At 43.5% G+C, this 14,977-nt stretch overlaps 1 protein-coding gene across 1 annotated transcript in view; it reads right to left on the bottom strand.

Annotated features, from left to right (window-relative positions):
* Positions 1-1,108: 1,108 nt before the first annotated feature.
* The window catches only part of vwa5b1 (von Willebrand factor A domain containing 5B1), a 30,770-nt gene continuing 16,901 nt past the window's right edge, over positions 1,109-14,977 (bottom strand). The window contains exons 12-22 of the mRNA XM_029246412.1: positions 14,662-14,863; positions 14,049-14,248; positions 8,706-8,913; positions 8,123-8,416; positions 7,744-7,881; positions 7,055-7,189; positions 6,381-6,386; positions 6,011-6,082; positions 5,421-5,490; positions 2,108-2,231; positions 1,109-1,777 (exon numbers count right to left, since the gene is read on the bottom strand). Coding sequence (XP_029102245.1) covers positions 1,109-1,777; positions 2,108-2,231; positions 5,421-5,490; positions 6,011-6,082; positions 6,381-6,386; positions 7,055-7,189; positions 7,744-7,881; positions 8,123-8,416; positions 8,706-8,913; positions 14,049-14,248; positions 14,662-14,863 — 2,118 coding nt within the window. The remainder of the gene's footprint in view (positions 1,778-2,107; positions 2,232-5,420; positions 5,491-6,010; positions 6,083-6,380; positions 6,387-7,054; positions 7,190-7,743; positions 7,882-8,122; positions 8,417-8,705; positions 8,914-14,048; positions 14,249-14,661; positions 14,864-14,977) is intronic.

The following is a 14,977-nucleotide window of genomic DNA, read 5'->3' on the forward strand; positions in this document are numbered from 1 at the left end:
GGCACCTGACACTTCAGAAAGGCTGTTTTGTAGTAGTCAAACGAGATGCTCTGGCTAATGAGTCCCTCCCCTTCCTCCTCTGGCTTCCACAATAAATAATATCAGTCTTCAGTCTTGTCTTGTCCATAGGTGGTGAATGACAGCTGTGGTCTGAGTTGCTCAGCTTATCTTTAACCTGACTGAGCCAGTCTGGTGTGAGCTGTAAGTACTATTAATTTTTTAAGCAGGAAATGTGATCAATTTGACCACCACTTTATGAAAAATCAATAAACGTTCTAGGAAGAAACATGTTCAAGGAGAATCAGTTATGACTTAGTCAATTATATCTGTTCATGCTCAAGAGCTGTGAAGATAATAAAAGAACAGTTGATTAGCAACTGGGGGTGCGGTGGCACAGTGGGTTGGACCACAGTCCTGCTGTCTGGTGGGTCTGGGGTTCGAGTCCTGCTTGGGGTGCCTTGCGACGGACTGGTGTCCCGTCCTGGGTGTGTCCCCTCCCCCTCCGGCCTTACGCCCTGTGTTGCCGGGTAGGCTCCGGTTCCCCACGACCCCATATGGGACAAGTGGTTCTGAAAATGTGTGTGTGTGATTAGCAACTTGGGGAGGACACCATGAGTCAAGAATCATTGAAGATGTGCTTAGTAACAAAAATCATGGCAGGACTGTCTTTGGAAGCAGTAAGTACTGTGATATGTTTTAATAAGATGGTAAAACTTTGCCTAATGCAGTGTAGTTGTTCAGATCATGGGGTCATAACTGTGTATTGTTATGTTTGGATGTTCAACCACATATGATCTGTGATTTCATTCAAACCATATGCTCAGCAGTTTTTTTCTGTATGGAAAGTACTTTTATAACATCATGGCCCATGTGATAAATTGTTAATGCCAAGGATCTTTGGACAGATGGTCACAAGTTTTTTTTCACCTTTCATGACATCAAAAAACACAGCACCATAACACCCAGACAATCCACCTTATAGTAGTGTGAAAGAGAGCCAGCACACATTGGCCAGGGCTTCAGTAACGCATCACCCAAGGTAATGCAACAAGAAAAGACTGTTTTAGGGAACAGGGCGAGGACACAGCAGCAGCACGTTGCTGCGCATTCAAACACTGTTTGGATTGTAGCAGAGCATGTTGAGCTGCAAGTTTTCATCCCAGTGTCTGAGGATAATGAAAAGCTGGTTGGCTGCAGCCTTCACAGAGGCCAGGTCCCTGCCTTCAGGGATGGCCTGGCCACTCAGCCACATGCTGGCCTTGGCGGCCACCAGCTCCCATTCAATGAAGTAATTTGCTGAGCTGTGCTCCAGCCAAGCCAGAGCCACAGCTGTGGCCCACACCAAATCTTCTGGCTCAGAGAAGCCCCAAGGGCTGCTGGGTGCCACCAAATGGGTCTCAGCATTCTCTGACTCTGACCCACACCCGCTATCCCTCTGCGAGCTCACAGGTGAGTATGGGTATTCACCAAGAGAGGATCCATGGAAGGGGGCTGTCAAAAAGGAGGGCTGCCCTTCAGTCCAAGGGCTGCTGACTGGGTGGGAGGGGCTTGAGGAAACAGCCTCCTCCTTCTGACATAGCTCAAACAGAGCAGTTCGTGTGGCATCCTCATGGGCTTCAGGACCTGCCTTTCGTCCTCCTGAGTGGGATGTGTGGGTTAGGCTCCCACGGTGGCTGGCAAAGGGGGAGGTCCACTTCAGCTTGTCCATGGGCACATTGATGGCATCACAGAGTGCATCATTCAGAAAAAAAGCCCCACAGGCTAACTGCAGGGACACCTGCTTAGGAGAAAATAAAAGTACACTCAAGGATGAGCCCAAGGAAGTATGAGAATTATCACTTCATTGGTTTCCTCAGCAGGTGAGTAACAAACAGTCAGAATGTAAATGTAAACAGTCAGAAGCTCAACTGTCAAATGTCCACTTGTGTCAAAATATGAACATTTGCTATAAAGATGAGGGAACCTTAATTCCTGCTCAGGGTACACAAGATTCTACCATATTAAACTCTATATGTTCAATACATATACAATACAGTGTTTAGAGGTTCAGCAGGAACAAACATGTGCAGTGTCATTGAGTGAACAGCACATGTGTGGTGCCACCCACCAGTGGGATGTAGTCCTTGTTCTCACTTTCATTCTCAGCCATCGACTCGATAGTCTTGCTGGGTGACCGGCACATGAACCCCCGTGCAGCACGTGTCAGCATACGTGCCCTGCTGAGGCTCAGCCTGCAGTAAGACATGACCATTGAAAAAACATGTTAGTCATGTCTGTCCCCACCTCTCCAGCCAAAATCACAGCATCTGTACAGCATTCCATCAAGAACCATTGTTTGAGTATCATCATGTGATAAAGATGCCTAAGGAACACAATCTCTCTTGTCTTTCATTGGGTGAGTGTGACAGCAGAGCTTCTCTCAACCTTGTTACGTTGGCTCCTGTGGTCAGCCAGGAACTGCTGGACTACTAGAGGAACATCACTCTCATCTAAGCATGTTATATCTTCCAATGAAACCCCAGCTGCAAAAGTGCTTCACAGGATGCGCATCACAGGATGTGTGCACCTGTGTTCATCCCTCGATAGTTGGGGGATGAACGCTATCAGGGGTGTATGAACCTGGAAAATGAGTACAACTAAATTAGAGGAAAAAAGGTGGTGAGGAAACCCTACAACATCGACTCGGAGCCCAAGCCACATGATGCATTTCCCCAGCTGAAATGAGACACAGTGTAATATCAGTTGCTGGAACCAAATCTATTGTGCAGGTTGCCTGTTAAGTCCCGCAAGAAGGTGTGACTAGGAACTCCAAGCTTTGAACTAAACGCAAAGGTGCAGTGTTTGATCACTTCAGCCATCAGAATCACTGTGCTTCTGCCACCTTTCAATAAAAGAGTCCCCTGTGACTCCCCAGAGTAAGCACTCAAACTCCAGGGAAAGAAGAACAAAAAAGCAATTACACCTAACAGAGATGCATTAGAACACTCCCCAGATGCAGAGAAACAAATATAGTGGTAGCATGACAGAAAAAAGGCAGACAAGTGTGTACATAATGCCAGAAATTGTAAAAAAGCTATAGCTGGACCATTTTCCTCACAAGAAGCTAGCAATAAAATATATAACACAGTCCCCTGAGGTGATGCTCATGTCATGCTGCTGGGGTCTAGGATATCAATCTGACTGAGTCTCCAGCAGTGAAATGGACAGGTATGTGAAAGGAAAGTATAGTCTGAGGACAGTGGACAGTGGTGAGGTGAAGAAGGATAAGCAATGGATGCCCTCTCTGCATGAGCATTTACAGTATGAGCTCTCCAGTGCAATGACGTGCCTTTAACGATTTCGATCAAATCCTGTGCTGCTGGTGAAGATATACCATGGTGTCTTGGGAAGGGAAGAGCAGCTAGGTAATTTCATGTAACAAATCATGACATCTGTTGTAATTTCAGTTACTTAACCTTAAACAAGCTACCAGTCTTCAACACTATTTTGAAAAAGTATTTATATTATGTTGCTTCAGGTTTTAGAGATGAACATTAATTTTAAAATAATCACTCACACACATTTTCTGAACTGCTTGTCCCATACGGGGTCGCGGGGAACCGGAGCCTACCCGGTAACTCAGGGTGTAAGGCCGGAGGGGGAAGAGACACACCCAGGACGGGACGCCAGTCCGTCGCAAGGCACCCCAAGAGGGACTCGAACCCCAGACCCACTGGAGAGCAGGACCCGGTCCAACCCACTGCACCACCGCGCCCCCCTTAAAATAATCACACACACATTTTCATAACCGCTTGACCCATACAGGGTTGCGGGGAACCGGAGCCAACCCGGTAACACAGGGCGTAAGGCCAGAGGGGGAGGGGACACACCCAGGACGGGACGCCGGTCCGTCGCAAGGCACCCCAAGCGGGACTCGAACCCCAGACCCACCGGAGAGCAGGACTGTGGTCCAACCCACTGCGCCACCGCACCCCCTAAAAATAATCACATTTTTTTCAAATAGAAAATCATTACCATAATGCATCCAGATTTAAATTATAATCAAATGCATATAGTTTTTAAAGTAACTTTTTTACAGCAATAACACTATTGTTAAAAACATGACATAATGCACAAATACTGGTAAAAATCCCCATCTGCTATAAACAACAAAAATTTTCAGTAAAATTGTGGTGTGTGAACATGATTATCATTACTGTTACATTTGTTTAAGTTCTTGTCATAGTTGCAGAGGAGTTTAAATAAAGTCGGATTGTTCCATGATGCCTCATCAAGAAGTGAAGTTTAAAGATGAAGGCAAGATGAGCTAATCTTTTGTCTTTGATACTTTAAAAATGTCATCTTTTTCTCTGTAACCCCTGAAGTGCCATGGTTTCCCATTATTCCCATCATCTTGCAAACACGATCTTACTGAAAATCTTTAGGAAGTTAAAATAAAAAGTATTGATCGTTCGGAAAGATACTAAAGGGCCTAAGTTGGAAATTAAGTAAAGGCCTGTAAAGATGCAAATTATCATCATGATTGCCACCACTGTGAACAAACATACTACAAACACCACAATTTTCTCACCTGCTTTTCTTTATAGCTCATGAAACTGACCCAACTGTCCCTTCCAACCTACACTTCATAAATTCATACTAGTATCACTTTCTACACTGCATTATATGTCATAGCTCTAGCCAGGCTCACACTGAAATTCAACTTAGCATCCTATCGAGGAGAAATTTCCTAGTGTGGCTCATTTCCATTATAATTATGACCATTATTTGCACTCACCTACTAATGATGTTAAATGGCTGAGCTATCAGTGAGCCTGTAGTGCCACCACCTAGACACCTAACACTCACAAATGCACACATTTCCACAGTTATCCTTGCAGTCATAGACTGAAATATTCTTTGGTTTGAATTGTTCAGTAGGGCATAATTAAGGCAAATGCAGAGTGGAAATGAATACTCAACCATAAAGAAGTGAATGGGGGATAAAGGTGAATGAGGCAAGATGGGAAAACGTGTAGAATGAGCCCTGCCAGAAAAACAGAGAAAGTACTTCAGACATGACCAGTGCTTTTATATTCACATCATACTGACGTACCTCCCTGAATGTCCTCCGAACACAAAATTACTGCCTGAAAAGTCAATCAGTCTTTGCCTCTTAACTTTGAAGTTTCTGTGCTACACTGAAAAAATCCAGAAGTGGGTGCAAAATGCAGCCCCCTGCTAGCACAATCTGCCTTGGAAGTGGTGCAATGATGGTTTGCAAAGTCATAAGGAATTTCAGCAGAACCAAGAGGGAAAAAAATGAAGGTTCCATTTCTGGTTCCAGGAAACAGCACCTGCCTACTTGTTCTCTTTGCCCAGTCGCACAACCCCATTTCCCTGTCTCCATCCCCCCGCCCCTGGGGCACTTTAATACCCACCTGGCAGAGAAGAGGCTCTCCACCGATCTTTGGGAGTGTTCAGAGGCCAGAGAGGGGCTCTTGAGTGCCACTGAAAGGAGGGCAGACAGTGGGTTAGTCAGGCATCAGTTCCTCCTCTCAGACCCCCTTCCCACCCATTTCAGCAAACATAACACATCCATAATGGATACCGGTGGCACACACTCTGAATGAGAATGGGGGGCAGTCACATTCTTAGCTCCCCTAACAGTCTCACATCTTTATCCCCTAATGATGAAAACGACATTTACATGGTACGAGGGAGTGTGTGTTCTGTTTTTGAGCGGGAGGAGGTCACTGACAGTTGGCGGGGTTTCTCTCGGAAATTGTTGAAACTGTGCTCTTCTGACAAGCAATGGCAAAGCGCAAAGCATACAGGGTATGTAAGGCTTTTCAGTGTAAAACGTATAGGGTAGGGGGGCTGCGGACATCAACATCGAGTTCATTCATTGAATCCAAAAGGATTTTCTGCTTCCTTTTAGAAGTATAAATGAATTAATCATTATTCTGTTAGTTGTCAATAGCACACAACTGTCGCACGCTGGCTTTGGAGTGTTCAATGGCAGGCCTACCATCAGTAAAGGTGAACCTGTCCCAGCCTGAAGAAGACGGAGTACTGCAGGAGGAGGCAGCATCTTCACTGTCTGAAATTTGTTTTAAATAAAAAGAGATTACAGTCAGTGTAATTTAATTGTGACTTTGTGGGGAAAGCATAAATAACTGTAATTTACATCCAATAAGTAGTCATTTTTTAAACATATTTCCAGTTAATATCTGGTTAAAAATTACGTTTTTCTATTTGTATTTAATTCGGGATGAAGGCTGACACATTTTTCAGTGCAGTATGTGGATCTCAATGTTTGCATCCACAATGTCTCCATGTTTATATTGTTTTAATATGCACACCTATAAGAGGAGAAAATCTGGACTTATTACATGCACGAGTCTCTATTGTAAACAACTGCGAACAGTGATTACTGAATATAAAGCAAATTGTTATAATACAGAAATACTTTGTAAACTTCATAAAGACATGTTTTTTCTCCTTTCAGTCAAGGTTTTTTGCTCCGCTTTCTGTCTTTTATATATATTGACCTGTTTTTGTTTATCACAGATGTGGTAACCTCGTTTGGTTACCTTGTGGTATAGTAATCATCCACAACCGTGTTAAGTAATTTAGCTGATGACTAAGTAGCTGTGAGAATGACTCCAGCAGCTGTCGAGCAATTTCCCACTCAGCCAGAATGCCAGATGATGAAAATAGCCCAGCTGTGGAGAACTCTGAAGTCCTTCTGGATAATTGGTGCCACATTGAGTCCCCCGCCATTACCCCCTGCTTCCTATCAGGATGCTGGTTCCATATTGCACCAGCTTGGATGACTGTGTCTGTGTGTGTGTAGTCTAAGCGTTAAGATCAGTGCTGATGTTCTCTGTGAACCAGATGCAGTCCCCCAGGTTAGATGACAGGACCACTGAAAGTTCAAAGAGATAATGAAGAGATGATTCATTTCACAGAAGCATGTTACCCTACATGATGTGTAAAGGCTTTGACTGAGGACATGACGTGACGTAGATTTGCATTAGAGGATCCAGTAAGGTGTGGAGTAGGGTCTTACTCAGAAGGGCGAAGCCCTCCTCTGGTCGCTCCGATACACAGCCCGACTGAGAGCGCCCCAGTCCAGTGGAGTAGTTTCTGTTTTTCCTGCTCCCAGGCCGAGAGCCCACATGGCTGCTTTGCTTTGAGACATCACCTCAAAAAACATGTGGGGCTTTTGTAAATATGGGTTCAAATGGATCATCAAAGAGAGTAACTGTCAGTAAAGAACTCAGAGTTGCTTCGATCAGATGGATAAACATGGGAACAATTCCATGATTTGCAGATATTCAGTTTCTTTTCACATTTTTATACTCCCAGCTCTTCAGGTTTATGAAACAGATGTGTCTGTTTCAGTGTCTTAATTTAGATATCTTCTCCATCTTTAATTATTACAATATTGCCACTTAAATTACACTTTTATGGACCAATTCAGGACACCTTCTCCAGTGTGTAACACCAGGATCCCTCTGGGAACTTTGGGTTTTGTTTTTTAATATCATGCTACCTCTTATGTAGCTTCCCATTCATCATCCCCTCTTCCTGATGTAATCGAGATGACACGTTTGTTGCCAGTTTGGCAGGCTATTATGAAAGGTCATTCCCTCAGATTCCCTCAGCCTCTGGCATTTTATCAATTTAATTCAACCTCTGGCGTTTAATTAAGTTAACGTGTAACCAGCACGGAACCATGGTACCAGAGCCACCCACCTGTATTTGTATACTCCACTATGGTGGGCAGGTATTCGTTTGTGTCCAGATCGATGGGCACAAAGGCTGTGTATTTGCTGAGTATGTTGCAGGCCTTGCTGGTCTGAATGGCATAAAGCTGGTACTTCCGGCTCGAACCTGCACAAACAATGAGGACCTTGTGTGAGTCTTGAAAGATTTCCATCAATTTCATCACACCATATCTACTGCTATTTCAAACAACAATATTGTTGTCCATGGAAGGAGCTTGTTCCACTCTCTGTTTGAATAACGAAGGCCAAGTCACAGCAAACATGAGCAAAGCAAGGTAAAAGGCTGAGGACAAGACTGATTGTCTATAATGGATGTTTTTTCCAGCTCCCCTGCTGACGTTTCTTACCGTGCTCAATCTCACACTCTTTCTCTGCCATTTGCTCAAAGTCCTGAATGATGGACTGCCCAGCCAAGTGGTGAATGGTCTCATTCCACAGGTCCTCATGGACTTTTTCCTCTCGCTCCCTTCCCTTCAGGTAGGGCTCGATGTCGAACGCTACCTCCCACTTGACCAGCTTCCCACAGAGCAGGCCAGAAACCACAGCCTTGCAGTCCTTCTTTCCAGAACCAGGTATGTTCAGGTCCGGAGTGGAAGGCTCCATAGGTGTTTCCATCTCACAGAGCTGATGGGTGTAGCCATCTGTTATCACAATTACAAAGTATTCTCAGAGCACACATACGGCTCATAGGATAAGTCTAGTGCAATGACATCCAAAACATCCTTGTAACGAAACACAAGCAACCTGGATATGCAATTTTGAACTGATTTGAACTGTAATCCAAACAAGTTCAGAGAGGTTTTGAAGAATCTCAGGTAGACTGGACATAAGCTCTCTTGATCCTAAGGACTGCATGCCCAGTCTCTGGCACGGTATAGCATAACTGCATTTGAGGAGACCATGCATGGCACCAGGGCCAAACAGACTGACCTACATCTCCTCCGCTGCTGATAGAGGGGCTGTCCGTGGAGGACCTAGACCCTTCCTCTGCTGCATTCCGGATCGCAGCATACAGGCTCTGAGGCAGCTGGTCCCCCTCAGAGAACTGGACAAACTCATCCTGCTGCAGGTGTGGAGGTCTTTGGCCGCCGGCAGATCGACCCTTGGATGGCGTGGCACACAGACTCACCAGCTGTGGCTGGGGTTGGGGGAGGGGAGGTCAGCAACAGGACACACGCATGGAAAACAAACCCTGTGCTGAAAACACCTACGGGCAATGATGATAGGCAAAATCAACTTCCAGCTGAGGAGTGCAAGAGAAGGTCAGTCGTGTAACTAATGGCACTGTCAGATGCACCACAATTTTGCAGATGATGCTTTTGCACAATGTAGCACATCTTCTTGTTGTTTGGTTGCTTAGTTGACTCTTAAGAAGCTTACAAATGTATCAGTTTATACAACCTGATGTTGCTGTAGTAATTCAGCTTAAGCACGTTGCCCAAGGCTACACAAGTCATGTGCTTAATCAGCCTGCAACATACTGCCCTGTATTTACCTGAAGGATCACACCTAGTCCTGAGCTGCTCTGACCATGTTTACTACCTAAGATGAATAGTAATTAAGGTTTAACAGCAACCATTTGCAGAGTTTTCTTTGTAAGGGAGGGTAGGGAAGTGGTTTACCTTTGCCTTCTTGTACATACAGTATGTTTTTGAGTTGGGAACGTGGGGAGAACACGCAAACTCCTCACACCCTCAGCTGGATTTGAACCTATACCCAAAGAAGTAGCTCAGGATTTATTTATTAATTTAGCTGACATTTATGTCCAAAATGACTGACAGTGACAAATTTATATATTATAGTAGTCACAGTGTTTCACCCATTTATACAACTTGGTCATTTTTAGCACATGGATACTCATCCATTCAATTGCAGTAACTGCTTATCCTGAACAGGCGTCTATCCCAGAAGCACTGAGCACAAGAATGAGGGGCATACTCCCTGGATGGCATGCTAGTCTGTCACAGGGTAGCCACTCACACACATACTCACAGTCTACAAGTAATATAGTCACCAATTCACTTCAATCTCATGTCCTTGAACGATGAAAGGAAACCCATGCAGACATGGGGAGAACATGCAAACTCAACACAGACTGTGCAGGGAATTAACCTATGTTCTTTCACACCACTCAGGCACTGTGAAACAGTTGCACTTCTCGCTGCGCTACTGGGCCACCAACATTTTGACGCAATATATCAAATACCATATCGTTCACCTTGTTCCAGGGGCAATGCTGTAGGTAGCAAGATTCAAACTCGGGTCCATCAAATGTAAAGTGGCAGCCCTAACCACTTGCCACCTGCTGCTGAAAGAACTGGATAGAGTTGTAGGTTTCAACGGATGACTCTCACTCACTAACATTTCTACTTTTCCTCAGTTCTGCTAAACATGTGGAAAAGAACATAATCACTGCAAGATGTTGTGAAGATGCCTCTTCCTGATGAACTCCTGCTAATCAACAGTGGCCATTTATCACTAAATCTTCAAGGGAGAAGTGATCAGATGGTTTGTACTCACGTCTCTGTAAAACAAAATCATGTGACAGCTGACACAAAATCAGTCTTTCATGGGGATCTCCATATATGACCTGAGCATGAATCTTAAAGGTTTTACATTTCTTATGTGTCTTCCAGCACGATTCCATGCCAGAGTTGTTTTGCAAAAATAACGTCTTTATTGATGTGTTTCCGACTAGCAAGGTGTACAGTTCTGAGTATTTCTATCTCCTCCAGGATTAGAACATTGAAGAGAACAGATGCCAGATAATTACGTTAATGCATTATTGCAGTTTTGGTGATGTTTTCCACAGGCTGGAACAAGTAATTAGCTATATCAGTATAATTCTCTTCATATGTCCTATGAAGTTGAACAGACTTGAAATGTTCCCTTGTAAATTTCTTTTCTGAGGCACACTCTGACTTATATGTGCAATTAATGTGATTCTGATCATATCTCTCTTACCCCTGATGTGCTCAGCCAGGACTGTTGACAAAGAGCTGTCACTCATGCTCTAATGAAGACCCCGGTAGCATTGTGTATGGCACAAATCAAGCCGATGCAACCATCCTAACCATCAGGTTAAGTTGTTTTGAGCCCATCTTCACTTTTGCTGTCAATTAGGCTCCACTCATCACAGAAGCAGCACTATTTGTTCTGCCTGTCACCTTAACAAACCGTGAACAGACAAATGAAATTTCCCACACATGTCACATCCCACAAGGCCTCTGAGTGTGGCATCTATAATGGTTGGAAATTTTGCTTCGTAACATCGAAACCATAACTTGTCATTTCGCATTTATGCTGGGTCCTCGTGTTATAAAAGTTCGAGTTACGAATTTTCCAAGATACTAACACTATTTGTTCGTGTATTTATTTAAATTCTGTTTTCTTCACTTGTCTATGTTTATAAATTTGTTTGTTGCCGAGCAAATGTCACCCATGCTTCTGCAAACAGACATCATTTGACAGTATAAAGTGCTTACTTAGTCAGAGTATGAGTGTGGGGTCTTATTAATTCAGCCAATTTGAACAGTATTTATGGTTCACGTCTGATGTTTGTGAGTGAAACAAGATGATGTGCGTTGCACATTTATGGGATAAATCAGTTGGCATTCAACTGGCATTGAAAAGGTGGTTGTAGGGTTGAAATATGTTTAAATTCTCAGTAATTTTACTGTAGACATAATTTTCATTTTCTTTCAAGTTAATAAATTTATAAGAATAATTTTAAAAATATAATAATCAAACAGATAATAAAATAAAAGTCCCGCAATGGGCTGGTATCCCATACACAATGTTCTCTGCTTAATGCCCTTATATTTTCATGATAGGCTTTAGAACTAAGCAATTATTCATAGGAGGAGCAGCTGATGAACATGGAATTTAAAAAATAAGTCTAACAGTTCATTTTAATTAATTATAGCTTTATTTGAGTGTTTTCCAGATTTTCTAGCATGATTAACCTTTTGCTGATTGCGACATAGTGGCTGGGTATGTAAACAAATTGAGTTTGAGTTATGAAAAGACTTGTGATCGTGTTTGTAAGTTCAACACCTTGTTTATTTTGTTTTTATTCAGAGCAGCAATGTTTATTTCTTCAACAACTTGTGGCAACAAGTACATGAAATCACCGGTATATGTGTAGCTGTTTTGTGCTGTACTGTTATTTACTTCTTGGTTTACTTAACAATGCATTTTATTGTCGTTATTTCTATGATGTGTAGTGGATCTTGCACTGTGATATCTGTGCATGGTGACCCTGTCTAGTTTTCCCATGTCTTGTCACTTTGCAAGGGTAATGGCTGTTGGTCCAAATGTCCACGTAAATGTCCAGTCTTTGTTAAACAACAGTCCTGGGGTGTTAATTTAAACCAGACCTTCAGTCTGAAAGAGAATATCGACCCAAACATGCAAGCTCGCTTCAAAGGGTCCATAGTCACTTAATCCTCATTACTGGAAGTGGTCAGAGAAATGGGCGGTGCCCATCGAGAAAGTAACCAAATGACACTGACAGAAGGGAAAAGGTGGACTGAAAACATGACACACAACATTGCTTTGTGAAGATAGTTCCAGCATGAGAACAAATAAAGCAAATAAAATAGCATTTGTATTGAATGTGCTGGGTCCTGAATATATCTATAATCGTCTGTTTCACCTTCAGTCTGAGTTGGACCTCCAGCTTGACACTGCCAGAGTACTCTGTATCTCACCTATTTTTTTTAGCCTTTCCTTACATCTTCTGTGCTTGTATTATCCCACAGCGATACTGTCTCACGAAGCTGTACACTCACTATACCAAAGTCATCTTTTTCACACGCTGAAATCATATTTCAACATTTGTGACACAGTTACTTGTCATTCCATGTTGTGGCTCTTAGGAAGCCATAGCTGCGTCATCTGCACATAGACCCAGTTCCAGTTGAACACATTAAAGGTTCTGGAAAAGGAAAGCAGCTTTTACATAACATCCAAAAATCATCAGGTGCAGTTAATGTTCTTCTATTTCAGAATCCTAAAGAGCCCAGGAGCCTGCTCAGCCTGATATGTTTGGCCCCACCCTCATGGCATCATTACCTATTACTCTCTGCTTTTTGGACCCAGCAAGCTGTTATTTTTCCTGCAAACTCCAGCAGAGCACACATATTGCTATATGAGTGAAATATGTGTGCAAGCATGATTTAAAAAAACATTTAGAATGAAGAGCATATATAAAAGACATGATGATTTCACAAAAACACTGACTTGTATGTAGATACAGTTTGTAGGGACTATCATTTCCTAGTACAATCCAGTGACCTTTAAATCCATAACAGAAATGTCTTTATTTTGTGAATAGTATCTCATGCATAAAGCAGAGAATTTCTGTTGGTTTTCACAGAGCTCTGACAAAGAGATGGAATTTATGTGCATTAGATTCCCTGCATCATAGAGGCAACTGGTTTTAGGATACCCTAACTTAGCGCTCTGACAACTGGCAGTGGCTTGTTAGACGTGCATCTCACTTGCATCACAACCTGCCCCCTCAGCATCAGATTTAGAGGGGGGCAAGACACCTACTGATTCCATTTAATCAGGTAGCATGGGGCCATGCTAGCAAAGCATGACAACAGCTTGCGCCTGTGCCCAGTGTGCAGGGTAGGGGGTGAGGGGGAGCTGTCACTCTACTTGATGGGCTGCCACAGAGGAGGCTCTGGGCTCCTGGTGTCTCCTCCTCGGCCGCCGTGGTCCATCTTGGTTAATGCAATTAGTCATGGCACATAGGCGAGAATCTAATTTACTGGCTCCCCACAGAATCCAGCCCTCTCAATCATTTTATCTGTTATCCAGTCAGTATCCAGGGCTTGGCAGAGAGGAAGCCTGTGTTTTTCCACCTAGAGAATAGTGTCGAAGGATTGCACTGCTGCTCGGTTCGATACATCGAATCAGGTCACGTATTAGTTTTCAGTTAATGGCCATTGATGCCACATGGACACACAAGTTCATTGTTTTTGCATAACTTCAGTTAAGCTCTTAGATGCTCGAAAGAAAGATATAAAACCTTCCATGCAAAGACGCCCTTTTACAAAAGCATCAGAGATGCTGCAGTCTTCATGCAAATAATTTCATCCAGAGATTCTCTTTATCTTTATTAGGGCAGGACAGCTGCTAAATTATTGATAGCAAAGTTATAACATCATAATGAAGAACTTAGAAAGTGCTGCTGTTAGGCACTGGGTCACAGTGGGACTGAATTTTTGCACTTTTGCATAAGCATCCAGGCTGCAGACCCACCTGATAGTCGCTCATCCACTGGGTTCCATGATCCGGACTGGGGTGACTGGTCAGTTCTTGGATCTTGGCTCTCCTCAGCGGGTTCTTCCCCAGGATTGAGCTCGGGTCACTGGGTGTATGTAACTTCCGCAGAGGGTTGTAGTCCACAATCTGATTGGTGCTGTAAGCCCGCCTTCTGGGTGAGGCCTTTGCATCAGCTCCTTTGCAAAAGTCACAACCCCATTTGTGATGCATCTGAGCTGACTCACAAAAGGGGTTGTACTGTGCTCTACCACTACAGCTGTGCTTATTACTTGTGGATTCTTCTTTTTTTAACCAAAAAATGCAAACTAAGGAGCCTAAATTAATACACTGACACATTAATTACTGATACTACATTAATACTGAACTGTCACATGTTATGGATGCCAAAATGACCAATAAGCCAGACTGCTCTTCCAGTGATGATGCTTGCTCCTTACTGCATATTTAGTGGTGAACTGAGCTTCAAAAACAGGGGTAAGAGCCTTGAAATTTGGTTCTACTTTTAAATCTCCTAAACAGAGGGAACAATTCCCTTGCCTCTGTTAAAACACAATCTGGGTACTTTAAATGGCATTTTTGGTAGCCCTACCCATTATGTCCTGCTCTGTGGTAACCGGAGTGCCCTCTGATACTGTCTCTTGGTAACCATCATTTGGGGAGCCAGCAGCCCACTCCCGCAGCACGCCTCGGCTTTCTGAGCCAATTTTCCCAGAATCCTCCTCCTGGGAATGGTAGAACACCGAGCTGGTTGACTCGTTGGAACGCATCATGCTGTAGCGTCTCCTCTTGTCCTGTCAGATCAGAGAGCTTGTTTATTAGTGAGGAAGACACACAAGCCATCTTTCTGTCCTTGCTGTCTTGTATTACATTTCAGTAGCATATCCTCTATGTGGGTATGGAAATCC

This window comes from Scleropages formosus, chromosome 19 (genome assembly GCF_900964775.1).
Source record: "Scleropages formosus chromosome 19, fSclFor1.1, whole genome shotgun sequence".
In the NCBI taxonomy this organism is placed as follows: Eukaryota; Metazoa; Chordata; class Actinopteri; order Osteoglossiformes; family Osteoglossidae; genus Scleropages; species Scleropages formosus.